At 34.2% G+C, this 27,949-nt stretch overlaps 2 protein-coding genes across 7 annotated transcripts; both read left to right on the top strand.

The window, feature by feature from the left end:
• The first annotated feature begins 1,190 nt into the window (after window positions 1-1,190).
• Window positions 1,191-26,271, top strand: LOC122041589 (GTP-binding protein OBGC, chloroplastic-like). 6 transcript variants are annotated; one of them, XR_006129014.1, is made up of 8 exons: window positions 1,191-2,468; window positions 3,802-4,075; window positions 4,861-5,152; window positions 5,650-5,809; window positions 6,533-6,641; window positions 6,861-6,969; window positions 25,019-25,126; window positions 25,264-25,302. XR_006129014.1 is itself a non-coding variant. In XM_042601328.1 (7 exons), the coding sequence occupies exons 1-6, from the start codon at window positions 1,231-1,233 to the stop codon at window positions 6,951-6,953; spliced, it is 2,166 nt and encodes a 721-aa protein (XP_042457262.1). In that variant the 5' UTR covers window positions 1,191-1,230; the 3' UTR covers window positions 6,954-6,969; window positions 26,154-26,271. The 6 variants fall into 6 exon arrangements, 4 of the variants coding, with proteins under 4 accessions (XP_042457262.1, XP_042457260.1, XP_042457261.1 ...); XR_006129015.1 differs by having other exon boundaries at window positions 25,243-25,302; XM_042601328.1 differs by lacking the exons at window positions 25,019-25,126; window positions 25,264-25,302 and adding an exon at window positions 26,154-26,271.
• Window positions 25,658-27,533, top strand: LOC122041590 (bidirectional sugar transporter SWEET12-like). The gene is made up of 5 exons (XM_042601330.1): window positions 25,658-26,075; window positions 26,154-26,398; window positions 26,487-26,648; window positions 26,878-26,997; window positions 27,068-27,533. The coding sequence occupies exons 1-5, from the start codon at window positions 26,024-26,026 to the stop codon at window positions 27,242-27,244; spliced, it is 756 nt and encodes a 251-aa protein (XP_042457264.1). The 5' UTR covers window positions 25,658-26,023; the 3' UTR covers window positions 27,245-27,533.
• The last annotated feature ends 416 nt before the right edge of the window (window positions 27,534-27,949 follow it).

The raw sequence follows: 27,949 nt of genomic DNA, 5'->3' as shown, positions 1-27,949 counted from the left end.
TGTAGAAGTTAGCTGGTAGTTTCTAAATTTAGGGATATTTTTTAAATAAAATCATGAGAGATATAGAAGGGTGCTCATTTGATTTTTTAGAAAAGGGATATTAATTTAATATTTTTATTTATTTGGGACATCCTTTTCATTTTTGTGCATGGACATTTTTTTAATTTTCAACCCTTTTATTTTTTTTTAAATATATGTATATATATGGGAAAATTTGCATACAATCCCCAATCAGGAACAAAATTTTACATGCAGTCCTCATTGATAAAATTCTTTATTTCTACTCCCTAGTCAAACATGATGGACAATAATTTATCTAATTATCTCTGATATTTTTAGGTATAAAAAGTAAAAAAAATAAGTATAATTCTTCTTAAATTCAGCGCATTAAACTATAATATAGTGTATTTTCTATCAAATTAAACAATAATATAGTGTATTTTATATCAAATTAAACATGACTCTTTTTCCACCTCAATTGAATGAAAAATCTACTAGATTTTTTTTTAAATGATGCTTAATTGGATGAAAAATATACTATATTTTCTTTAAATGATGTTGAATTTAGGAGGAATTCTATTAAGTAGAAAAAAAATCGTGCTCAATTTGATAGAAAATATACTCGATTATAGCTTAAAGTGCTGAATTTAATAAGAATTATACCCATTTTTGGAATTTTTTGTACCTAAAAAATATGAGGGGTAATTTTGATAGAAAATATACTCAATTCTAGTTTAAAGTGCTGAATTTAAAAGAAATTATACTCATTTTTGGACTTTTTATACCTAAAAAAATCTGAGGGACAATTAAAAAGTTATGCTCAATTTGATAGAAAATATACTCAATTATAGTTTAAAGTGTTAAATTTAATAGGAATTATAGTTATTTTTAGACTTTTGTACCTAAAAAATATGAGGAGCAATTTTGATAGAAAATATACTCGATTTTTTGTTTAAAGTGCTAAATTTGAGGGGTAATTCGATAATGATATTTGCATAAAAGAGTTGAAGCAAATAAAACTTTGCAGGTAGAGAGTGAAAAGTTAAAATTATGATAGGAGATTTTTCTCTAATTTATATCTATATAAATTCAATAAAAAGTAATATCATAAATACTTTTTAGAAATTAAATGTATTTTATTATTTTTTTTGAAAATAAAAATAGAGTATAACATCATCACTCTCGCTTCCACAATTCAACCTCTCGTGCCTTGTGGCTATAAAACGATCAATGGCGTCCGCCGTCTTCGCTCTCTCTTCCCTCCGTCTTCGACCCATCGCTGCTGCCGGAGCTCGACCAAACGACAGAAACTCTAGGAGAACTTCTCGGCCCAACCCTAACCTCAAGTACCGCAAGCCCCCCGACACGCCTCCCTCCTACCGCTCCGCTGGCGGCGCTGGGGAAGCTACCACTTACACTCGGCTCCCTCCCAAGGACGATTTCTCCGGGGACCCTTCCGTCTCTGGGATCTCCTCGATCGGGGAGATCAGGTTGCGAGAGTCGCCGGTTCCAGCCTTGGACTCCGCTAAGAAGCAGCATTCCGATCGCAATCGCCGTGGAAGGCAAGAGAAGGACAGAGGTTCCAACTTTGTGGAGGACATTGACGAAGAAGAAGAAGAAGAAGAAGAAGAAGGGCAAGAGCTTGAGGAGTTTGGGGGGTTCGATTTCAATCCCAATTCCATCTTCGATCCATCCCTCGGTCCGCCCCAATTAATTTCGAGAGAGACGAAGGGTCAACGGGAAAAGAATCGTGCCCAGAATTTGACCTCCAATTCAAGCAGGAACATCTATGGTGTGGGTGTTACGGAAGAGACTGACGACGAAGATTTTTTGGATTTTGAGTCGCCGGATGATGAGGTGATTTTGGCATATGAATCCAGTCCTCCCGAAATTGAGGCATCGGGGCTGGAGTTGGACATGCAAGCCGATGGAGAAATGCAGGATTTTTTTGACGGGGAGGAAGAATTTGGAGAGGAGGAAGTGAAGGAGAAGGGGATTCCTGCGATTATGAGGTGCTTTGATCGGGCAAAAATATATGTTAAGGCCGGGGATGGAGGGAATGGAGTTGTGGCATTCCGGCGTGAGAAATTCGTCCCTCTTGGTGGTCCATCTGGAGGAGACGGAGGGAAGGGAGGAAACGTGTATGTGGAGGTTGATGGCGCAATGAATTCCTTGTTGCCATTTCGTAAAAATGTGCACTTCAGGGCTGGGAGAGGTGGGCATGGCAAGGGAAGCAAGCAGGTTGGAGCAAAGGGGGAGGATGTCGTCGTGAAGGTGGCACCTGGAACAGTGATCAGAGAGGCCTTCAAAGGCGGCATGCAAGGTGAGGTTTTGCTCGAGCTAATGCTTCCTGGGCAGCGGGCACTTCTGTTGCCTGGGGGGAGGGGTGGGAGAGGTAATGCATCATTCAAATCAGGAACTAATAAAATACCCAAGATTGCTGAAAATGGAGAAGAGGGTGCTGAAATGTGAGTGCCTACTTTTCCTCTCATGTTTTATAATTTTTTTTTTAATTTTGGACTTCAATTAAATATATTGCTCCATCTCTGAATAAGAAAAAATTCTCAGTGATAGACTCTCAAATAAGTCGACCTAGCATTTTTCAACTGTGGGTTGGATAAAATCTTGAATAGACTGCAAGTTAAATTCTGTGCAGCTTCTAGTTCTTTTGTTTGAAAAAAATACACCTTACTTAAGTCAGTTCCAACATATCTTGGCCTATTCATGAGATGGTTAATTATGCACTGCAAGTGTTTTTCATAGTATTCAGTATTCCTTTGTGTGGTCAAATACTTATAGATGTGATATTTGTCTTTATTTGTGAAAAAATTTGGAAGGGTCTTAATTTTTGGCAGGAATTAGATCGTTATGATGATTCTTAGGAATTAGGATGCACTTTCTTTCACTATGATTGATCGTCTTGAAGTAACATGGTCAAATAAAGAGACAACATTCTGTTTTGACAATTAATCTTATTTGCCTATTAGGATTTAGATGTGAGGTAAATATCAACGTGAATGGTTCTATTATAATATCATTACTTGTATTAAATAAAAGATGATCTATCTACTATAGCCGCACTCCAGCATAGAATATTGGATAAATCAATTCTGACTTATAATCTAATTCTTATTTTCGGATGTGCTGAAACAAATCACTTGGTGTCATTGACTTATACCAGGAATCAGTCATGTGGGTATTAGATGAGGCTTGCAACTCCACTAAGATACTAAAATTACTTGGACAAAATTGTGAGGGACTCAAATAACTGATAAATCCCTGCACTGATCTAATTGGCAAAGTAGGTTTTCGTCTAGGCTGTTGATATGGCCATCAAGACTTGTGATATAACATATATTATTGAGAAAGAAAAGTCTTTCCATTTCATGTATTAGATGAATGACTTCAACTTGGCAAATCAAATGAATAGTTCTAATCAAACTAAGAAAAATTGAACGATGATAATACATGATCTCCATTGTAAAATTATGTTCTAAAATAAATAGGTTGATATAACTGTTTGAATCAGATGAAAAAACTCAAAAAACTGATCGTGTCGGACTACTTGTATTACAACTCCTTGCTTGGTTATTGGCTATCTATCATGTGAATAAGCTCCCACTCTTGAAGAATTGATGTGAGGCAATAAACTGCTAGAGCAGATTAGATTTTCTTTTTTAAAAACATAGGCTAGGCATCTTCCTTTAGAAACCAGTTTAATGAAGTTAGTTTCCTTCTTTGTGTGATTTTTTTTGTTCCGCCGAGATTCTTAAATTGGTTAGGTAACAAAATATACTTCAGGTGGTTGGATCTGGAACTAAAGCTGGTAGCTGATGTTGGAATTGTGGGCGCTCCAAATGCTGGAAAAAGCACACTTTTAAGTGCTATAAGTGCTGCTCAGCCAACCATTGCTAATTATCCCTTCACAACTTTGCTTCCAAATTTGGGAGTGGTTTCATTAGATTTTGATGCCACCATGATTGTTGCTGATCTACCTGGTTTGCTTGAAGGTGCCCACAGGGGCTTTGGCTTAGGCCATGAATTCCTAAGACACACTGAAAGGTGTTCTGTCCTGGTAAGAATTCAAAGTTTAGCCACCCAGTTACTGTCACATGAACTTGGGAATTCTATTTAGGGGATTTTGTAACTTGCATATTGTTGGGTCATTCATTCTTTTTTTGCTTTCTACAAGATAATTTGCTTCACTGCATGATCTATAATTTTATTACATTGAAGCATCGATGAATATGTGAAATTTCCTTGTAATGCAATATTGACATGTATAATGTGTTTTACTCTATCCTTTTAATCCATTTCTAGAAAAGTGATGGCCATATATTATACATTCTCAATATTTCATTTCTTGCTGAGAAAAGTTCGTTATGCTGTCAGACAGTTTTTCTGACTCTCCTTTATGCATAACTATGGAAGATTGAATATATCTCTTTTAGTCTTTTCAATCTTGTGTCTCTTATGATTCCTTTCCCTTAAGTTTCAGTTATGCAGTACGATGCAGTATGGTGCACTGAACCTTTTCATTTTCAGTAAACAAAGGGTGTCCAAATGTGTTAATAGGGTGATTTCTTGTAAGGTGGTTGACTTTTTGGATATGTCTCAGTAGTTAATTCTTGGAGGCTCTTTGTGATAGTTGAGTTGGTAGCTGGTTAGTTATTTGTGCTTCAATTAAGATTCCTTTTGTTAATCATCCTATAGTCCTTCATGTCTGATTTTTTTAGTTAGTAAGAATTTAATTTGTAGTTTCACTGACCAATTTAGCGTATTAACTGTTGCTTCTAGAAGTATATGTATAATCTACTTTTATGAGTACCTAAGAAACTTCTGTGTTTTCTGGATCCTCAGGTGCATGTTGTTGATGGTTCAGGGCAGCAGCCTGTGTATGAATTTGAGGCAGTTAGATTGGAACTGGAATTATTTAGCCCAGAACTTGCTGATAAGCCATACATTGTCGTGTATAATAAAATGGATCTTCCAGAAGCATATGAGAGATGGAGCACATTCAAGGAACACCTACAAGCTCATGGTATCCTACCTTTATCTATGAGTGCAATGAATAGGCAAGGGACACAAGGTGTTATCAATGATGCCTATGGTCTTCTACAAAAAGAAAGGAAACAAAAGGAGGAACTTGAAGGTGATTATTTTACCATAGTTTACTTTCTAGTTCATACTTTGGCATTTTGTGGGGCCGTGCATTTTTTTAAGTCGTATGTTAATTAGACATGCATCATTTAGAAAAGTTCACACTCGCATTGCCTTGCTTCTTCAATAAGAAACCTGTCGCTAACTTATGTGTCTCTATGTGCATATTGTTTTTGCATTTCCAATGTGAGACTTTTCTTCATCATAAAATTACTGGCACTGAGAGATGCAATAATGATTTAGGTAGTCATTAGGATAATGCATAGTTTCTTGTAGTAATGGCAATGTATAAGTACATAATGTGTAATGGTCCTAATTATGTCTAGAGCAGATGAGTTCATCGGCCAAGTGTTTCTATTTTCATGTTGTTGTTGTTGTTGTTCAGCCACCTGATGCTGTTATTGAGCCCTCTATTTTGTAGATTTTTATTTGCAAGGTGAAGCTCACTTTTACATTGTCTACCTTTTTTGTTGCGACTTGATGCTGCAGATTGGACTGGTCCATTTAATCTAAATCATGTTGCGGATACAATACAAAAGGAAAGAAGCTCTTCCATGAACGACTTCCAAATTGTTCATGATAGCAACTCCAATATATGGCATGTTGAAGGAGCTGGATTAAGACGTTTTGTTCAAATGACAAATTGGCAGTATGTCTTCTTGGATTCATTATTATCGTATGGTATAACAAATTTATCTTCTGGTTATATAAAGTATTCTTCTTGGATAGAAGAATCCAGAATGAATAGAACGGCTCTGTTTGACCAAAGAAACATTAAAAAATTTCCTCAACTGGTAAGTTTCATAAAAAAATCTTGTTAACTAGGCAGGATTGCAGATTGCAAGAAGATTCAAACAGCATTAACAAGTTTCATAATTCATTGTGCATTATAAGCAAAAGTCCACTTTCCTATGTTTGGGCATAAATATTTTTATCCTTTTGAAACAATGCAGAAAATTAGACAAATAATGAAAGGTCTTTAGATTCAAATTAGCAAAAAGCTAAAAGAGACTAGATAAGCACACCTTGAGAAGTTTTTAAGAGGATACAATAAATAATGTACATTCGTCTCAGAAAGAAAATTAGCCATTGCATTGCATTGTTGAAGCTGACTATGAGTTCCTTAATAAGGTTTATGATACTGCTTATTTGTATAGACATTCTTAGTTGGTCATGGTGCATCATCAAGGTTTTCATATCAGCCTGGGGAATATAACATTGTATATTTGATACCACCTTACCTTCTGTGGAAGAATGCTTCACGTTGAGATTTTTTATTTTTTTTTTATTTTGGATAGGGAGGTTACAAGAATTACATAAATAATAGATCGCACTGTTGGATATCTGACAATTTTCAACATGATGGGGACAGATATTCTGAATCTTTGAGAAGATTCCGGCACGTTTTGGAGGCATGTGGTGTTTACAAATCTTTACTCAAACAAGGTGTCAAAGAAGGCGACACAGTTATTGTGTCCGGGGTATGGTTTTAAATCCTTCCAGTCATTTCACTTTTACTTTGGTAATGGTGATACGTCCAAAACTCAGCAAGTAGTAAAATCTAAAAAAAAAATCCTTTCAATTTGAACTTGATTACATGCTTCATGGAATTGTGTAATTTCATTAATTGATTTAACCTAATACTTCTTCGATTTTTGTTGGCGATCTGTTTTTTTCCTACAAATTTGCCCCTTTCAAAGATGGAGATGGTATGGCATAATGAGGCCGAGAAGAATAATCTGCCAGGCACGAGAAAACATGCAACTGGTTCTGTAAAATGGCCGCTTTGTTAGTGGAGTATGCAATATGGTATGCCGAAGATTCAATTTCTAATTAAATCACCAAATTTTTCTTTATTACAAAACTTGTTCATTGTTTGAATCTTTGATTGATAGGCTTTCTATAAATTCAGTTTGGTTTCTAAGAAATGCTTGATTGGTTACACATACTTTATAATTGGACTTCTTCGATGGAATCAAAATCTAAGAAACCCAAATTTGTTGTTTATTTTATGTTTCCTCATGACTTATCTTTGTAGAATCCATACAGTTTGTACTAAGTATTCTAGATAAATAATATCTCCCAATTTCGTTATCAGTTTGCATTTCACTCAATTTGAGAGATGTAATCCGGTCATGTTCTAGATATTATTCTTCGGTAATTGCCTGAATATGGCTCCTATAGTTCCCAAATGCCCTCAAATGCTATGACAGTATTTTAAGACAAATTTATCTGTCAGTAGAAATTCTTCCACCCCAGCCCTAAACCCTAAAACCCTAAATCATGGCCGAAGTGCAATTTGCCACCTCAGCCCTTGTAAGTAGATGACATTGTGAAAGCTGAGAAAACATAAATGACAAACTAGAGCTTGTATTAGCAATCTGAGGCGGAATTGTCAGCGTAAAATGGTCTTGATTATCACTAATGGAGATTGTACATAGTATATAACTAGGAAGTGGAGCTGTGACTGAATTACAATGAATGTCTTGGCTTGCCAAGATTTTTGATGGGGTCGGGTCCGAGTGGTTATTGACTCTACTCTCAAGGGAGGGCATGCACTATGCACGCTTGATTCAATTCAAATCTTGAGAATCTTACTTGAAGTGTGATCAAGTCCCAAGAGATGATGATTAATTATGGAGAAATTTATGACAAAGATTAATTCATGATTAAAGTGTAAACTAGAAATGTTTTGCAAGCAAGAGGAAGAACAAAATAATGTAAACTAGATCTTTTTAGTGATTACAACCCGGTTGTCTATTTTACTTTATAATTAGTTTACTAAATCCTCTTTGCCAAATTTGGAATATAATACAAGATATGCTCCTTCTCCGAAGGGCCACATTTCTAGTATGAAAGAAGGATTGGATATTCTAACCTTGGCTTTAGTCTAAGAGGGTGTTTGGTTGGTGGGTTTGGGAATGAGAGAATGGAATGATAGTAAAAGATAGTGTTTGGATTGTCGGTTTGGGAATGACAATTTGGGTATGATTTCTAGACTTATGGAATCAACCAAACCCATATAAGTGTGTGTTTCCTATTAAGGAAAAAAATAAAAATAAAAGTGCAAGAAAGATTTCTCCAACAACACTTTTCCTTTGATTTCTTTGGAGGAAATAAGAGAAGGAAGAAAAAAATTAGAGAAATCTTTCTTCAGTTTTTTTTTCCTATTTTGTTTCTATCTAATTTGGGTGTAAACACTAATTTTCACATGCAATAGAGCTCAAATTCAATATTAAACTAGTTAAAATTATTTTATCTTTGCAAATATATTTTTGATTAATATTTTTAATAAATAAAATTTTAAATTTTAAGTTATTTTTTGAAAAAAAATCCTAGCTATTTCCTTCCTTTATAAGAAACAGAGCCTAAGAGATCTTTATACTCTTAGCAAAGGAATACTTAAGAAAAAAGGGAAAAATGAGTCTGCTGCTTTTCATGCTTAAAAAAAGATGCAGCCCTGCCCTCACTAATGCCTTCACTTGTATTTCACCAAGACTCTTCTTTACCTTCATCATCATTCACAAAAAAACAAAAGAGAATACAATTACAAGAGGAAAAAATATTATCCCATCTTGAGTTTGAGACTCAGCTGTGACGTATTGTGACGAATTTTCCCCTCAATGGGTAGCGAATTCAAGAGCACTAGCTATTAGGATGAGCCTCCACGCGCGCCTCCCCGATTTATCCAAGTGATTGTTGGTGCAATTTGCACTAATGATCTAACTCATATTTTGATGAATGACAAGGTGATTAAAGTTAGAGTGTTTTGTGATCTAATTGTTTTACCAAGTGTGCAGGAGTTGACGGGTCCGAAGAACCTGATACCAAGCTGAAATTCAGCTAAGTCCGCATGACCCGATAGTTGGTGGGAAGTCTAGATAGGTCTACGGGGTCCAATATCTGGCGGGAGGTCCGGTTGGATCCACGGGACCTGATAATCGGTTGAAGTCCAGATGGGTCTGCGGGGCCTAACAACTGGCGGGAAGACCTGGTGGGTCAAAGGCAAGTCAAGCGACTGTAAATGGTAAGGGAAGGTAAGCAACTGCAGAGAGATCCGGTGAGGACACGTTCCCGTTTGAGGGAACTGTAGGCGTCGATTCAACTTAGGTCCATTTGGAAAACCTAAGTTGAGATCTTGACTAGATCCTGGTTTCGGGGAGACAAGATCTAATTACTACTCTCATTTTATTAATATTGTGTTAACTCTGTTTTGCAGGATAAATATATTTTTATTTGCTTGGACTAACTCCTTTTTGTAGGAATTCAAAGGTTGAAGAAAGGGAGTCTAAGCATTCGGAAGGGATCCGGGTGCTCGGACCGCCTGTGTGGGTGCCGCAGGCACCTTGGCAGGCGCCCGGACCAGAAAAGTTATCCCGAAGCTGAGTTGGAGCGCAACGACTGGTTGAACCCACGTCAACGGTCCAGCGCCTAGAAGTGGATAAACTTTGCGGATGAAGTTTCGACAAGAGATCGCCACGTCAGCAATGGTCCAAGCGCCCATAGGGGTTCTAGGCGCCTGGAATGGACATATATAAGGGCCTTCGACCAACAGCTTCAGAATATTAACTACTACAAGTTTCATTCTTACGTGCTGCTCCGAAAAGACTCCGACGATATCGAAAGGTTACTCCGAAGTTCAAAGAACGAGTGATTCCAATTTCCTTTATGTTTGTCGGTAACAACTAATTTAGTTCTTGTACTTAATATTTATAACTAATTATTCAAACTGATAGTAATTGCCTAACGAAAGCGATCGACGATCGTGAGCCTTGGTGTAGAAGTTGTTACAAGCTCCGAACTAAATAAAACTATCTGTGTTAGCGTGGTTTTCTGTTTTCGTTATTCAGCTGTGTAACTCATTTTAATTCGCAATTTTTAAAAAATGCTATTCACCCCCTCTAGCGTATTTACGATCTTACAAGTGGTATTAGAGCGAGACCGTTCTGAATTGGTGTAACCACCAATCGAGCAGGGGATTCCTTTACGCTTTTCATTTTTTCCCTCCAAATTTTTTTCATTGAAAAATTCTCGTTTTTCTTCCGTTTTCAAATTTTCACGGGTCAGAACTGGTAAAATATCTCATTTGGTAAAATTTGTCATAATATTTTTTATTATTATTATTTTATTATTTTTTTGAAATTGGTGAAACACTCTTATTTTTTTATCTCCTACACTACTTACCCCAAGACAAAGTTTTGGAAATTGCTTCTTGTTTATATTTTTTTGTAAGTATGGCAATGTCTCATTAAGAAGGATGAAGCATCCATGAACCACCATCATATAAGATGTACAAGAGGCACGAATTTAATTTGTGGAGGATGCAGATGGAAAGCTTCATCCTTATGAACGACTTCGATGGAGACATGACACTGAGACGATCAACCCAAAACACAGAAGCCAACAGAAAGATAATAAATTCAATTGTAAAATTATAACCTAATGAAATCACATGTAGAATTGGAGAACACCGAGATGCTTATGACTTCTGGACTTGTCTGACCAAGCTTCATGAGGAGCTGATGGAGTTAGCGGATCAAGTCAAAAGCGAATCCAGACTCGAGTTCAACTCAACGGAGAAGCTTACTGAATTAGGGGTTGTGCTTGAGGTAAGTCCAATTTACCAAAATACCCTTATCAACAGTGATTTACATAATATACATGATAAATTAGATATTATTTCTTGTAGTAAATTAGATAATGTTTTGCATGACAAATTAGACTTAAAAATTTTAAATGAAACTAAACATTTAATTAATAATTCAGAAAATAAAACTATTAATTCTGAAAAATTAATTATTTCCGAAAACTATGAAAATTTAGATTTAATAAATCCAACAAATTCAAATTTAAATATAACCAAGCCTTATCCCACTAGGTGGGGTCAAATTTTCACTGGTCAGAACTGGTAAAATATCTCATTTGGTAAAATTTGTCATAATATTTATTATTATTATTATTTTATTATTTTTTTGAAATTGGTGAAACACCCTTATTTTTTTATCTCCTACACTACTTATCCCAAGACAAAGTTTTGGAAATTGCTTTTTGTTTATATTTTTTTGTAAGTATGGCAATGTCTCATTAAGAAGGATGAAGCATCCATGAACCACCATCATATGAGATGTACAAGAGGCACGAATTTAATTTGTGGAGGATGCAGATGGAAAGCTTCATCCTTATGAACGACTTCGATGGAGACATGACACTGAGACGATCAACCCAAAACACAGAAGCCAACAGAAAGATAATAAATTCAATTGTAAAATTATAACCTAATGAAATCACATGTAGAATTGGAGAACACCGAGATGCTTATGACTTCTGGACTTGTCTGACCAAGCTTCATGAGGAGCTGATGGAGTTAGAGGATCAAGTCAAAAGCGAATCCAGACTCGAGTTCAACTCAATGGAGAAGCTTACTGAATTAGGGGTTGTGCTTGAGGTAAGTCCAATTTACCAAAATACCCTTATCAACAGTGATTTACATAATATACATGATAAATTAGATATTATTTCTTGTAGTAAATTAGATAATGTTTTGCATGACAAATTAGACTTAAAAATTTTAAATGAAACTAAACATTTAATTAATAATTCAGAAAATAAAACTATTAATTCTGAAAAATTAATTATTTCCGAAAACTATGAAAATTTAGATTTAATAAATCCAACAAATTCAAATTTAAATATAACCAAGCCTTATCCCACTAGGTGGGGTCAAATTTTCACTGGTCAGAACTGGTAAAATATCTCATTTGGTAAAATTTGTCATAATATTTTTTATTATTATTATTTTATTATTTTTTTGAAATTGGTGAAACACCCTTATTTTTTTATCTCCTACACTACTTATCCCAAGACAAAGTTTTGGAAATTGCTTTTTGTTTATATTTTTTTGTAAGTATGGCAATGTCTCATTAAGAAGGATGAAGCATCCATGAACCACCATCATATGAGATGTACAAGAGGCACGAATTTAATTTGTAGAGGATGCAGATGGAAAGCTTCATCCTTATGAACGACTTCGATGGAGACATGACACTGAGACGATCAACCCAAAACACAGAAGCCAACAGAAAGATAATAAATTCAATTGTAAAATTATAACCTAATGAAATCACATGTAGAATTGGAGAACACCGAGATGCTTATGACTTCTGGACTTGTCTGACCAAGCTTCATGAGGAGCTGATGGAGTTAGAAGATCAAGTCAAAAGCGAATCCAGACTCGAGTTCAACTCAACGGAGAAGCTTACTGAATTAGGGATTGTGCTTGAGGTAAGTCCAATTTACCAAAATACCCTTATCAACAGTGATTTACATAATATACATGATAAATTAGATATTATTTCTTGTAGTAAATTAGATAATGTTTTGCATGACAAATTAGATTTAAAAATTTTAAATGAAACTAAACATTTATTAATAATTCAGAAAATAAAACAATTAATTCTGAAAAATTAATTATTTCCGAAAACTATGAAAATTTAGATTTAATAAATCCAACAAATTCAAATTTAAATATAACCAAGCCTTATCCCACTAGGTGGGGTCGGCTATATGAATCCTTTTACTTTATTGAGCTCTATCTCCTAGTATATCATCATTTATACTTAAATAAATTTTATTTTATTGTTGCTAATCAAGTTTTTTTTAGTCTTCCTCTTTCTCGTTTGATATGCGTGTTTGTCATAGTTTCACATCGCTTAACTGGAACATTTATAAAAAAATTGTTCATCTAAGTACATGCCTGGACCATCTTAAATGTGTCTCTTGGAGTTTTCCCTCAATATATGCAACTCCGACTTTCTCTCTAATGCTCTTATTTTTTTATTTTATCCATCCTCGAACATTCATCTTAACATCCTCATCTTTGCAACTCTCATCTTTTGCTCATGTGCTCGAATTATAGTTCAACATTCAGCTCTATATAACATAACAGGTCTAACTGCGGTTTTATAGAACTTTCGTTTAAGTTTTAGAGGTAATTTACGGTCACATAAAACATTCGACACTTCTCTCCATTTCAACTGCTTGTATTCTATGTAAGACATCTCTCTCAATCCCTCCATCGTTTTGCAAAAATGATCCTAAATATTTAAAGTTCTCGGTTCTGGGCAACTCGTCCTCTCGTATCTTAACAATTATCTTATTACTTCTAATATTGTTAAACTTAAATTCAATATATTTTGTCTTCAATTTACTAAGCATAAAACCCTGCCCTTCTAGTGTTTCCAGCCAAGATTCTAGTTTAGCATTTGCTTATTCACTTATTTCATCTACCAAAACAATATTATCTGCAAGCAACATGCACCATGGTACTGTGTTTTGAATGTGTCAGTTTATCCATAATTAGTGTAAAAACATAGGGACTTAGAGCTGATCCTTGATGTAACCCTATCTTTATTGGAAATACTTCAGTTACTCCGTCTAAAGTCTTTACTTTGGTTGTTACATCCTCATATATATTCTTAATTAGTTCAATATGTGTTACGCTAACACCTCTCTTTTCTAGAATTCTCTATAATTTCTCTTGGACTTTATCATAAGTTTTTTCTAAGTCAATGAATATCATATGTAGATCTTGTTTTTGCTCTCGATATTTTTCAATTAATTGTCTAAGAAGATGTATAGCTTCTATTGTCGACCTTCTAGGCATGAACCCAAATTGATTTTCGGTCATGGTCTCATTCCTTAATTTTTTTTCTATTACTTTTTCCCAAAATTTCATGGTATGATTCATTAGTTTAATACCTTTATAGTTTGCACAATTTTTTATGTCTCCCTTTTTCTTATATAAGGGAACTAGAGTACTTATCCTCCATTGATTTCGTTTTCAATATCATGTTAAATAATTTTGTGAGTTATTCAATACCTTGTTTCCCTAGGCACTTCCATACTTCTATCGGAATATCATCTGGTCCAATGACTTTTCCATTGTGCATCCTATTTAAAGTTTGTTCTACTTCTGAACTAGCTATTATTTTCAACTTTAATATCATCTTATCCCATGTTGTATTAGAGTCATCATATATTTCACCTAATGCTTGTACTTCTATCTTCTCCTTAAATATATTTTGCTTCACATCCTTTAACTTCCACCACTTAATTTTAGGAGTTGTATTTATTTTCTGTAACGACCCGCCTTCTACTACTAGGCTATAAGGCGAATCGCTACAGTTGTACTGTGCTAAACTATACTGTGCGGAAAGCTGGGCTAATTAAAATTTTACTCTACTATAACTAAGACAGCTGATAAGAAAGGTCTAAAGACCTCCTTTGCTGGTGTACATGTGCTAAAGAGGGGAAACTAAACATCCCAACTTAGCTAGGGACTCATAATTTACTTCCCTGTCGATCGATCCACGGATCGATCGGACCTCTGATCGTCCCGGATCGGTCGGCAGACCGATCCAGGTATGTCTGATCGGTCGGCAGACCGATCCAGAACCCTGGAATTCTCCTAAGGCATTGGATCGGTCGGTGACCGATCCAGTATGTCTGGATCGGTCGGCGACCGATCCAGAACTGAATTCTCCGGTTATCGATATTGATCGGTCGGTGACCGATCCGGAGAATCTGATAGAGCATATCAGATCCGTCGGATCGGTCGGCCGATCGATGCACGATCGAGCTCGATCGGTGCGGAGATCGATCGAGTCCGATTCGCCGAAAATCGACTTGACACTTTGGCGTGCCAAAATACAATCTAACGACTACCTACTGCATAATAAACTATTCTAACAACATGTAATTAACATTCTAACATGATTACTGACATTTTAAAACATTCTTTCATAGTTCAATGCGTTCCAAATCTAAATTGCATGAAAATGAAAGTATCAAAACTAATAAGCTGAAAGTGCTGAACGTAAATGCTAACGAGTTCTAATGCATAATTAAAACTTGTTAGATCCCTGAGATCTTTCATTCCAGTTCCACACACACATCCTCATCTGCATTGACCTCCAGCCTCCACTGCTAATCCACTTTTCTTTTACCGGTATCTGCAGTATAAGAAAAGTAGTATCTGTAAGCTAACGAGCTTAGTAAGAAACCATCTACCTCACAAAATCATGCAACGATGCGGTTATGATTTGAAAACATGCTATTCGAAAATATTTTGAACAGGCTAGCATGGCATGGCATACAATCATAGAAACATGGCATACTGAACAAGTCATGGCATAGCATACAACTAATCATAAAGCTAACATAGAGAACTGAACTGAAACATAATACTGAGCTAAACTAAACTAAACTGAAGCTGAAATCAACTCAACTAACATAACTGCTTTCGAGTTTGAAAACCAGTACATAATAAGTGAAAATAATAAACATCTTTTTGGGCCCGATATTGTACCACATACGCATCCCTACTAGACCGGGGTTGCAAGTCCGAATTTAGTAGGGTTACTAGGTTGTCCGAACCTAGGGACGACTGTGGAGTCCAACCCAATGGATATCTAATCCAATACAGTGCCAAATAAAATACTGAAATAGCTAATACATGCTTTTCATACTATTCCTAGGTTATCGAACCTAGAGCTAGGTTATCTAAACCTAGAGGCGTCGGGAGCCCACCCATTGGATATCTAATCCATATAAGCTGAAATAAACTGAAAATACTGAATAGATACCTCTAAAGTATCTAACTGAGCTGTTACAAATGCCTATGGTGCATTTTTACTAAACTAGCTATTTTATCGAACACCTGGGATGCTCTAACTCTTCTTCCTATTAGGGAGACCACCTCTAGGCACCCGACAACATCTAACCTCCTATCTGAAGAGGGAAGACATGCCCGGCCCATCTAAAGGTGCTCAACTAAGTCCCTAATCTGCGAAGAGAGTTAAATACACCCTAGATATCGATAAAAATCCGCATACATCCTAACTAAAGTATAAAAACTCAACCGGAAGCTATTATACTGCAGGTGAGGGGTTTCTTACCTCTTGATCGTAATTTCTTACGATTCTATTCGCTAGAACTCCGGTGGAGATGATCCTCTCGACGATCCGATCACGTCTTCGCGTTCCTCTCGCGGAGAAGAACCTCTTTCGTGTTGGAGTCGTCGCCGGAAGATGAACCTAGGGACCTTGGGCTAGGGCGCCGAGAGAAGGAGGAGGAAAGAAGAGGCGGCGTGAGGTTTTGGGAGAGGAGAAAAAGTGGCGTGAGGTTTTGGTTGAGAGATTTCCAAACCAAAACTAAGTTAAAATAAACCAAACCCACTTGAACCTCCTATTTATATTAAGTGGTAATTTCCGCCCAAACCTAACATAAATATTATTGAATCCCTTTCCTTTCAGCACGGCCCTGCTGGGTTCACTGGTTTCTAACATTATCCGTAAACCGTAGGTCTCGGGTTCAATTCCCGCTTAGGCCGTTTTACGATTCTATTTATTTTTGCTACTTCCGCTACTCGGAAAATTCCGGAAAAATATCTAAAAACTCCAGAAAAATCATAGAATAATTCTAAAATAAATTCGGGAATTTTTCGGGCTTTACATTTTCTTTCTATTTATACTATGTTTGAGGCGTATATCTAACACTACTAACCTCTATTGGGTAGTTAAGCTTTCTCCAGGAATGACTTTGCAATCTTTACAAATCTTTCTATCCTTCTTCCTAACCATAAGAAAGTCAATTTATGATTTATTATTCCTACTTTTGAACGTGACTAAGTGTTCTTCTCTTTTCTTAAAAAATGTATAAGCTAATATAAGGTTATATGTCATCGCAAAATCTAATTTATTTTTCCCTTTCTCATTTCTTGTTCCAAATCCATAACTCTCGTGTACCCTCTCATATTCCTTATTTTTCACTATGACATGCCCATTTAAATCACCTCCTATTAAAATCATTTCATTTGGTGGAATATTTTATAATATTTCATCTAAGTCGTTTAAAAACCTTGATTTGGTAGTTTCATCTAATCTTACTTGCGGTGCATATACGCTAATTATGTTCATAGTTTCTTTCGCCACTATTATCTTAAGGGCTATAATTCTATCCCCTTTTCTAACTACTTCTACAACTTCATCTTTTAACGAACTATCTACAATAATACCCACTCCATTTCTTGTTTTACTCTTTCCAGTGTACCATAACTTAAAACTCGAGTTCTTTATCATCTTTACCTTCTCGCCTACCCATTTTATCTCTTATATACACAAAATATTAATTCTTCTCTTAATCATTGTATCTACTGCCTCTATTGATTTAACAGTGAGAGTTTCTATGATCTATGTTTAAATATAAGATTATTAGTTTTTCTATCATATTTGTTTTTATCCAACCTATGGTGTGAGAACTCTTATCTATTTAACACTACACCCAAATTCTCATGGAGATATAGCGGTCCTTGCTGATATGTTACAGTCAGACCTTATAACGCGAACTCTTGTATATTTAGCACTACACTCGAGTTTTGGAGATGTAGTGGTCCTTGTCGAGACGTTACAGTCGGACTCTGCAATGTGTTCCTTCCGGGGACCCTATACCGCTGGCTGGCAACTTAACGCAACCCTCTTCCTCTATCCGAGCTTGGGACCGACCATGGCTGATCGTCATGGGCGGAGTTACAAATTCAAATTTAAATAAAGTAATTAATAAAAATTTAATCAATTTAAACTTTAAGATAAACTTAAAACCTAAAAATGACGAAGTCAATATAGATCTAGATAAGATTAATATATTTCTTAATAAAGTATTTTGTTATCTAGATCTAGAAATTTCTACCCAAAATAACAATTTAAATATTAAAGATAAGATCTTACTTAATAAAGTATTTTGTAATCTAGATCTAGAAATTTCTACCCAAAATAACAATTTAAATATTAAAGATAAGATCTTAAATAAAGATAATTCAATTAATTAAAAATTAATAAAAATTTAAATCTTAAGGATAAATCTATAGATAGAATTAATTTGATAAAAACCAAACTAAATCATATTAATTCGAATAATAAAAAGTCAAATATTAAAGATACACCTTGAAAATAAAAAAAAAATTGAAAATAAAAAATTACTAAAGACTTAAATATTAAATATAGTTGGTTAAACAAAGATAATTCAAACAATTTAATAAGTTTAAAATTAAAAGAAATTTTAAATTTTAAGGATAATTTAATCAACTTAATTAATTCAAAATTAAAAACTTAAATTGAACGTAAAATACAAATAATTAAACCTAGTTTACCCGACTAGATAATTAAGGACTAGTTTAATTAAGGACAAAAGTTTAATTTGACAAATAACATTGAAGAAGTTTTGGATGATAATAGATTAGAGAAACCATGTCTATGCATGTCTAGGAAGATATACTTCGACTATATGCATTTGGCTTAATGGAATTAACTGAAGCTACCCCTCACTAATCCTAGCTAGTTAGATCAAAGTTTTGTACTAAATTCAGTTGAAAGGACTATTTGAAAATTTTCAAAGGCATGTCCAGGTGATTCACTACAGCTTAGAAGATTATCCAAAGAATGTCTTGTTATTGAACCCAAAGCTAAATTGAAATCTAATACAAGTTAAATCAAATTTTGAAATTCAAATTAACTTATCTCACAAAATTATATGATTTCTTTGATTAAAAATATAGATTGGGGTACATAAATAAGGTAAAAATTAAAATTAAATTTAAATAAAATAAAATTAAGTAAAATAAATTAACGAATTATATAAAACTATTTTATAAATCTCTTTAAAAATTATTTTTAAAAAATTATAAATTCATTTTAAAATTCTTTTAAAAACCCTTTAAAAAGGATTTATCTTTTAAAAATCCTTTTAAAAATACGGTTAAAAAGATATTTTAAAAATTATTTTAAATTCTTTGAAAATATATTTTAAATCCTTTTAAAAATTATTTTAAAATTCTTTTAATTTTTTTAAAAAAATTATTTAAAAAATATTTTAAAAATCCTTTTAAAAATTATTTAAAAAATCCTTTTAAAAAATTATTTTAAAATATTATTTAAACACTTAACAAAAACTTAAAATTTTTAATTAAAACTTATACTAAAACATAAATTAAATCTGACTTAAAATAAAAGAAAATCTAAAACACTAAATAAACTTACATTAATTAAATAAAATTAAACTTAAAGTTTTCTTGAATAAATTAAGTTAATTATTTTAAAAATTTCTTTAAAAATAATTTTAAATCCTTTTAAAAATTATTTTAAAATTCTTTTAATTTTTTTAAAAAAATTATTAAAAAAATCCTTTTAAAAATCCTTTTAAAAATTATTTTAAAAAATCCTTTTAAAAAATTATTTTAAAATCCTTTTAAAAAATTATTTTAAAATTCTTTTAAAATATTATTTAAACACTTAACAAAAACTTAAAATTTTTAATTAAAACTTATACTAAAACATAAATTAAATCTAACTTAAAATAAAAGAAAATCTAAAACACTAAATAAACTTACATTAATTAAATAAAATTAAACTTAAAGTTTTCTTGAATAAATTAAATTAATTAACTTTAGTTGATAATTTAACTTAAGTTAAATCTAGTACTTAAAGATGAATTAAAATAAAATTAAAACTAATACTCTCTTTAATCAATTAACTCAGTTAATTAAATAGAAATTTAAGTTGATTAATCAAATAAGTGAATTAAGTGTTAATCAATAGACTATTATTAAGTTAGTAACAAATGATTTCAATTATCTTGAAATTTAATTTTAACTTAATTAACTTAATTTGAGATTAGTTTTTGAATAATTGATTAATTTAAATAATCTTATTTTAATCAAACTTAAATAGACAATTATAATAGATATATAGAATATACTTATGTAAATAATATATTTGCTGAACATAAGTGTTATCCACACTAATTCCCCTAAACACTTAGGTAGAACATCTTATAGCTATCAAAGATAATCAAAAAGTGCTAGGCTAAGACTTTGAAATTTAACATACCCAAACCATAGTATAAATTAAGGCGGAGTGTTAAATTAAGGGGGAGTGCTAATTTAAAGAGAAAAAAAATCAAATACTTTGAAAAATATTTTCACTTTGTTCTGAAAATTATTTTACTTTAAACAACATAACTTTAAGACTTGAAAACTTATTATGAATATGTACTCTTAAAAATATTTTAAAAATATTTCTAACCTGAAAATTTTGAAAATATTTACTAAAGTTTTTTTTTTTGGGAACATTTACCTAAAAACTTTTGAAAGCATTTTTCTTAGAATTTTTTTATTTAAAATTACTTTAAAAATCTTTCTTAGAAAATTATTTCTTGAAAAATCTTTCTTAGGAAATTATTTCATTGAAATTAATTTGAAAATCTTTCTTAGAATTTTTTTCTTTAAAATTACTTTGAAAATTTTGGTTAGAAAATTTTTCTTTGGAATGACTTTGCAAATATTTACTTAGAATTTTTTTTAAAAAGTATACTGGCAACTTTTGAAAAAGCTTACTCATAAATGTTTTGAAAAAGTTTACTAAGAAAATTTTCGAAACGATTTACTTAGAAAATTTTGAAAAAGACTACTTTAAAATTTTTGAAAATTTTGGAACAAAATTTTGATTTTGAAAATGCTCTTAAAAATATTTGTAAAATTTTTCTAAACTAAACTTTTGTTCAAAACCTCTCCCTAAGTTTGAGATATACAAAGTATTTATTTTCAACTATTTTTTGTATCATTGTCCGACATTACTTCCTTATGCTTGTATTTCCTTTACCTTAGTATTTTTTTAATGAATGTCAAAGGGAGAAGGTAAGGGTTAATGTAGAAAAACAACAAATGCAAACCTAACTTAGATCATTTGGTTGCATTTTTAATATTGTCTTTCAATATTATTTTTTTTCTCTAACTTGAACTTAGGTTGCCATTGCATCAAAAAAGAGATTGTTGATGCAATTTACACTAATGATCTAACTTATGTTTTGATGAATGATATGGTGATTAAAGTTAGAGTGTTTTGTGATTTAATTGTTTTACCAAGTGTTCAGGAGTTGACAGGTTCGACGGACCTGATAACAGGCTGAAATCCAGCTTGGTCCATCAGACTTGATAGTTTGTGGGAAGTCCAGATAGGTTTGCGGGGCCCGGTATCTGGCGGGAAGTCCGGTTGGGTCCGCGGGACCTAACAACCAGCCGAAGTCCAGTTGAGTCTGCGGGACCTGACAATTGGCGGGAAGACCTGGTAGGTCAAAGGCAAGTCAAGCGACTGTAAGTGGTAAGTGAAAGGAAGGTTTAAAATTTTGACATGTGCCGAGGTTTCAGTCTCAGACCAGAATGATACGATTTTGGTATCGTATCGTGCTGTGCCGATACGGTTTCATTATTTTTGTATTTATATATGGTAATTATAAGATAAATATGTTTATGATGCGTATAAAAATAAGTTATATATTGATTTTGTATAAGTTCTCAATTAATGAGCAACTTAATATTGTTAGAAAAAACAATTAAATATAATTTTTATTAAATAAAATTGATCTATTAATAACTTAATTAAATATAATTTTCATTAAATAAAATTGATCTATCTATAATAATAAGTATATAAATTAATACAAAGATATATAATAATTATATAAATTAACTATTTATTCATTTAATTAATTATTAATTAAATAATATATATTTTAAATAGTAAAAAAATATCAAATAATAAAAAATTATCAGAACATAAATCTAAGTTATTCAAATTTTTAAAAAAAATTTAGAATTTTTGAAAAAATTTTAGACTTTTTAAAAAAATTAAAATTTTTTAAAAAAATTATAGAATTTTTTAAATGAAATTTAAAATAATACAAAATAATAAAAAAATATTAGAATATAAATAGAATTATTATATTTTTTAAATTTTTTAAATAAAATTTAAAATATTTTTAAAAAATAGAATATTAATTAATAAAATTTATTTAATTTATTTAATTTATTTTAATTTTCAATATATTTTTTATATATTTTATTAGGATAAGTTAATTACGGTTTATAAAAGCATGTTTGAAATATCACACTTATCTTATAAATTGCTTAAATTAATTAATTAAATAAATAAGAAAAAGAAAAAAAAAATCAGCGTGAGGCGAGACATGACGAATCGCGGGGGAGGACGAGGATGCTTCCGGTGGCGCCGGAAATGTCGTTGGATGCGTTCAGCGGCACCGGAGGCGTCGCTGGGCGCTTTCGCCGGTGTCGAAGGCATCCTGCGATGCTTTCGGCGCTGCGGGAGGCGTCTTGCGCCGAAGGCGTCGTGGGGCACTTCCGACGCCTCTGGAAGCGTCGCGACTCTTCGGGCGCCGCCGAAGGCGTCTTGCAACTCCTTCGGCGCCGCTTGTGACGACATCGAGACAGGGACGCCTCCAGTGCCGTGTTCGGCAGTTCGGCGGAACCGTAAAAACCGTCCGTGCCGAGTGGCACAGAACGACATTTCATTTCTTGAGTGAAGGTAAACAACTGGAGGAGAGATCCAGTGAGGACGTGCTCCCGGTTAAGGGAATTGTAGGCGTCAGTCCAACTTAGGTTCATTTGGGAAACCTAAGTTGAGATCTTGACTAGATCCTAGTCTCGAGGAGACAGGATCTAATTACTACTATTTAATTAATGTTGTGTTAACTCTGTTTTGCAAGATAAATATATTTTTATTTGCCTGAACTAACTCCTTTTTGTAGGAATTCAAAAGTTGAAAAAAAGGAGTTCGGACGCTCGGAAGGGATTTGGGCACTCGAAAGGGATTCGAGAGCTCGGAGCTTGTATGGGCGCCCGGACCAGTGTCGCCCAAGCAGGTGTTGCAGGCACCTGGGCAGTCCGAGCATCCAGAGTTGATCCAGGCACCTGGACCAGAAAAGTTATGTCGAAGCTGAGTTGGAACCCATGTCAACAGTCCAGGTGCTCGGAAGGGGTCTAGGCGCTCGGAAGTGGATAGACTTTGCGGATGAAGCTTCGACGAGTGATCGCTATGTCAGCAACGGATTAGGCGTCTGGAGGGGTTCCAGACGATTGGAATGGACCTATATAAGGGCTTTCGACCAGCGGCTTCAGAACATCAACTACTACAAGTTTCATTCTTGTGTGCTGTTCCGAAATAACTCCGACGACATCGAAAGGTTGCTCCGAAGTTTGAAGAATGAGTGATTCCAATTTCCTTTCTGTTTGTCGGTAACAACTAATTTCAGTTCCTGTACACAATATTTGTAACTAATTATTCGAATTGATAGTGATTGCCTAACGAAAACGATCGACCATCACGGGCCTTGGAGCAGGAGTCGTCACATGCTTCGAACCAAGTAAAACCATGTGTTAGTGTTGTTTTCTGTTTTCTTTATTCCGCCGCGTAACTCATTTTAATTTTGCAATTTTTGAAAAACGCTATTCACCCCCACCCCCTTCCTCCCTAACGTATTTACGATCTTGACTAGTGGAAAACTCTTGTGTGGCAGGCCAATCACCTAGGATTAGTCGGGCCGAAGGCTTGGATACCTAGTGCCAACTAAAAAAAAAACAAGAGGAAAAAATATTAGATTTTCTACTGCGATCATAACTATGCAAACCTTGATTTGGCCAAATTGATTGAAAATTTATCTGGACCTAAATTCTTGGTGCATATTTCTCACATAAATCTTCCCCTTTCATTTGAACTTTTAGACATTGTTAATGGAAAATTTTATATGTGGTATGACAAAACGTTTGATCTTGTTGGCCACAGTGTGCCAACTTATGAATAAGCGAAAATTGGTGACATTAGCTACATTCATCCTCAACGTGTGACAGTAAATTTCATCTCATCATCTATATCATGAATAATGTCGCCGAGTTGCTCTTGCTATTGAAATGAACAGTAGACTATTTTGAATGGAATTTGCTTGAATGTTGAAATAGAACCACTATAGAAGAAGCTGAGCAAAGAGCAACATCACATTTGGTGTATGACAACACCAAAATTCATTGTACTTCTCATGACACTACGATATTGTTATTTGAATAATGTCTGTGTAAATAGAAAGAAAGCTCATGTATACCAAACATTTGCTCCCATCTAAACTTATCTTCCTTTCGTTTTTGTCTTCTTAGGGTTCTTTCTGATTTAATAGTGTCATTGTAAATGGAAAGAAAGCTCATGTATACCAAACATTTGCTCCCATCTAAACTTATCTTCCTTTCGTTTTTGTCTTCTTAGGGTTCTTTCTGATTTAATAGTGTCATTGTAAATGGAAAGAAAGTTCATGTATACCAAACATTTGCTCTCATCTAAACTTATCTTCCTTTCGTTTTTGTCTTCTTAGGGTTCTTTCTGATTTAATAGTGTCATCTTATATGTTCGGTTAATGTGTATGCCTAGTGTGACCCCATACTAGCTTTAGTTTAGGTATCGGGTATGCACACTAAGATTCACATCCATCCAATGTCTATGATCCATTTGCAGCAAACACAATAGCTGGAAAACTTGTCTCTTTATCTTATATCTTATAAATCCTTGGATTTATACAATTCTCAACTGTTTCAGTGAAGGTGTATGTATCAGAAGAACATTGGCAGGCTCAAAAAAGATAGTCGATCGCCATCATCTAATTTTCTAACTATTTTCTTTTTATTTTTGGACTAAAGTATCTGTAGATGAGCCTTATCTCATGAACACTACCGAGGTTAACTTGGCAATCATGAGTAGGCCGGAGGAAAGTTGTGCTCTTCTTATCCAATCAAATCATAGTTTTTCTCTTGTGTGCTGCTATTAGGTCTACCTCTTATGATTAGACTAGAATAACATGGATAAAAGGTAGACAATGTATATTAAGTTGATCTTCAAACTCTAATTTAGAATTGATTCACCTTTGTAGCCCACTTCTTATTTCTTTTTTCGCTGTGTGTTGTATGTTAAAGTGTCACCTGAAAGATAAGTGCTTGAAGCTACTTGTTTAAGAGTTCATGGCCTTTGAGAACACTCCTTGTGGCAGCTGAGCTCATCACTTGGGGTTCTTAGTGTGACAGGTAACATTTCATCAACCACAATCCCTAACTAGTGCTTCTTACACTTCAATATCGACATGATAAGTCACATACATGTATTTTTACGAGTCACATACATGTATTTTTATGCGCCGTAGATATTTTTTACTGTATGACAGGTTCGCTCCTACATGGAAACTGATATAGCAAAATTTCGTTGGAGAAGAAGGGAAAGAAGAATAGTTGGTATAATGTTCATAGCAAATTTTAATTTAAGCTCTTGTGTTAATGCCCATTTAAATTACATCAAACTATTTTTCTATTGGATTTTTGAGAGATTGATCAAACATAATTAGCATGGAGATTGAGATGAAATTGAAGAAAAATATTTATCCTTCCATCAAATATAAATCAAAGTTAATTGCTTTGGTCTCACTTACTTTTAGACTTTCAGTTCTTTAGTGTTGATGATGTTTGAGGTGGATCTATTGAAACTGTTCTTTGTGTTCGAAGCTTTTTGTATTAGTAATAATATTAATTTTTTGTTTTTTTAGCTTTATCTTGACAAGCGGCATGGCTCTAGTCCTTCTTTCACAACTAGTGCACTTATGAAGAGCATTCATTGTTTCAATATTTAGATAATAATTGTTGGCCCCATTAAGTATGAACCACTTGGCCCCATTAAGTATGAACCACTTCATGGTTTGAGCACGAAATTAGACTCCTAACTCGATCGATAAGTCACCTTAACCTTGAAGAGTTAAGTCTCTTTTCTTCGCATGTGTGCGTCTTAAACAACTATGCCAATCCCTATAAATAAGGCCCCCGAGAAACTAAGTAGACGCACCACAAACTAACTCGACTGTTTTGGGCTTCTTCCCTTCTCTGTTCCTAACTCCAAGGAAAGAGAGGAAGAGAGAAGCTCTTAGTGGATCGAAGATGTTGGTCATCACCATCGAAAACCCTGCTCTTACAGCGGCAGGCCTTCTAGGTGATGCATCTTCTTCTTCCTCCTCGATCCGTCGTCGAAGTAGATTGGATAATGTCATTTTTGAATCTCTTCGTGCAGGCAATTTTCTATCTGCAATGGTGGTGCTGGCCCCTGTGTCGACCTTCTATAGGATCTGCAAGAAGAAGTCTACCGAATCTTTCCAATCAGTGCCATATGTGGTCGGGCTATTCAGCGCGACGATGTGGGTCTACTATGGTCTCCTCACTTCAGATGTGCTGCTGCTCACCATCAACATTGCCGTTTGCTTCATCGAAGTCATCTACCTCTTCATCTTTCTTCTTTATGCTCCACCAAAGTCCAGGGTAACTAGTCTGAACAAATTGTTGTTCATAGCTCATGAACAGCTCGGTTTCGTTCGGCTAAAGATTTCTCATTTCGTATTCGATTCAGATATATACGACGAAGCTGATAGCATTGATCAATGTGGGGGTCTTCGGTTGCCTAATTCTCGTAAGCAACCTCTTCATCAAGGAGAGCAAAAGAGCTCGTATTACGGGAGGGATATGTGCTTCGTTCGCAGTCAGTGTCTTCGGGGCTCCTCTCAGTATCATAGTAAGAAAATATATAATTTAGGTGCCCAAGTAAATGGTCTTCTTTCTTTTGAAACTGAAAAGTCATTGCCACAATTCTCCTCTAACTCACGAATTTTCCATCTGCACTACTCATCGAAACTCAACACTGTCTCATTTTGAAAACATCCAAAGCTAAACAACCGATAGATAGCACACGATAGTAGAAACCGAAAAATTGTTATTCCTTAACTTGGTCTCATGTTTTTCAGAGGCATGTAATAAGAACCAAAAGCGTGGAGTACATGCCATTCTCGCTGTCCTTCTTCCTCACACTGTCCGCAATAGCATGGCTCAGCTATGGGGTCCTTCTCAAGGACCCATTTGTCGCGGTACGTATCGACTGAGTTGGCCTAAACTGATGAAAAATTCTGAACACTAACTCTCCTCGTCTCGTGGCAGGTGCCAAATGTGTTTGGGTTCCTGTTGGGGATCACCCAAATCATCGTATACTTGATCTACATGAACTATAATAAGAAGGATGATATTGATGCAAAGATAGGTAGCCAAGAGCTCCCCGAGAAGAAGAGCAACCCGGAAGGCGAGGCGTGTGAGTGTGGTCAAATGGCAGAAGTCTAGGACCGAGGAGGAAGAAGAAGAAGGTTCAAATGTCATTCAATCCAACGACGATGATCATGAACTCTCTATAGTTTAACTTTTAATTTACGAATCGAATTTAGGGAATGATATTTACCTATTACCTATGTGTTGTCGTTCTAATAACAGGCACTCTGTTGTTGCCTGATAGATTGGGGGGGAGTATATAGGATGAGTGCTATTTTATTATGTATTGTGGTGTTATTGTATCCATGTGGTTATCGATCATCGATCGACTTTAACTTTTATCACTCGAGGTGCGTTTGGTTCATGCTAATGGTCTCTTTTTAAAAAATGATCAAAATAACATTTCATCTATAATTTTCTATATAAAATATCTTCTCTTCTAGGTTCTGTTTTACAATATCACTAGTTGATTTATACAAAATAGCTTTAAGATTGTATAATTAGTTTTAACCAACACTAGGTCAAAGAGCTCTAAGTTGGAGCAATCCAATTTTTAGTAGAAAAATTATAGACAAGACACTATTTTGATATTTTTACATTGAGAAGACAACAGCAATTATGACAAATTGAGGGGTGCCTTTAAAATTTTGACCGAAGAAATTGAGCAATGAAATTAATTTTTAATTTGATAAAAATTAAATAAATCTAAAAGTGGGCAGATCCACTTAATTTCTTAGCAAGATCACGACCGTCCATCCCATTTCCGGGCGCGGGAGACAC

Source organism: Zingiber officinale, chromosome 2A (assembly GCF_018446385.1).
Source record: "Zingiber officinale cultivar Zhangliang chromosome 2A, Zo_v1.1, whole genome shotgun sequence".
NCBI lineage: Eukaryota > Viridiplantae > Streptophyta > Magnoliopsida > Zingiberales > Zingiberaceae > Zingiber > Zingiber officinale.
This window is presented reverse-complemented; position numbering and strand designations above follow the sequence as displayed.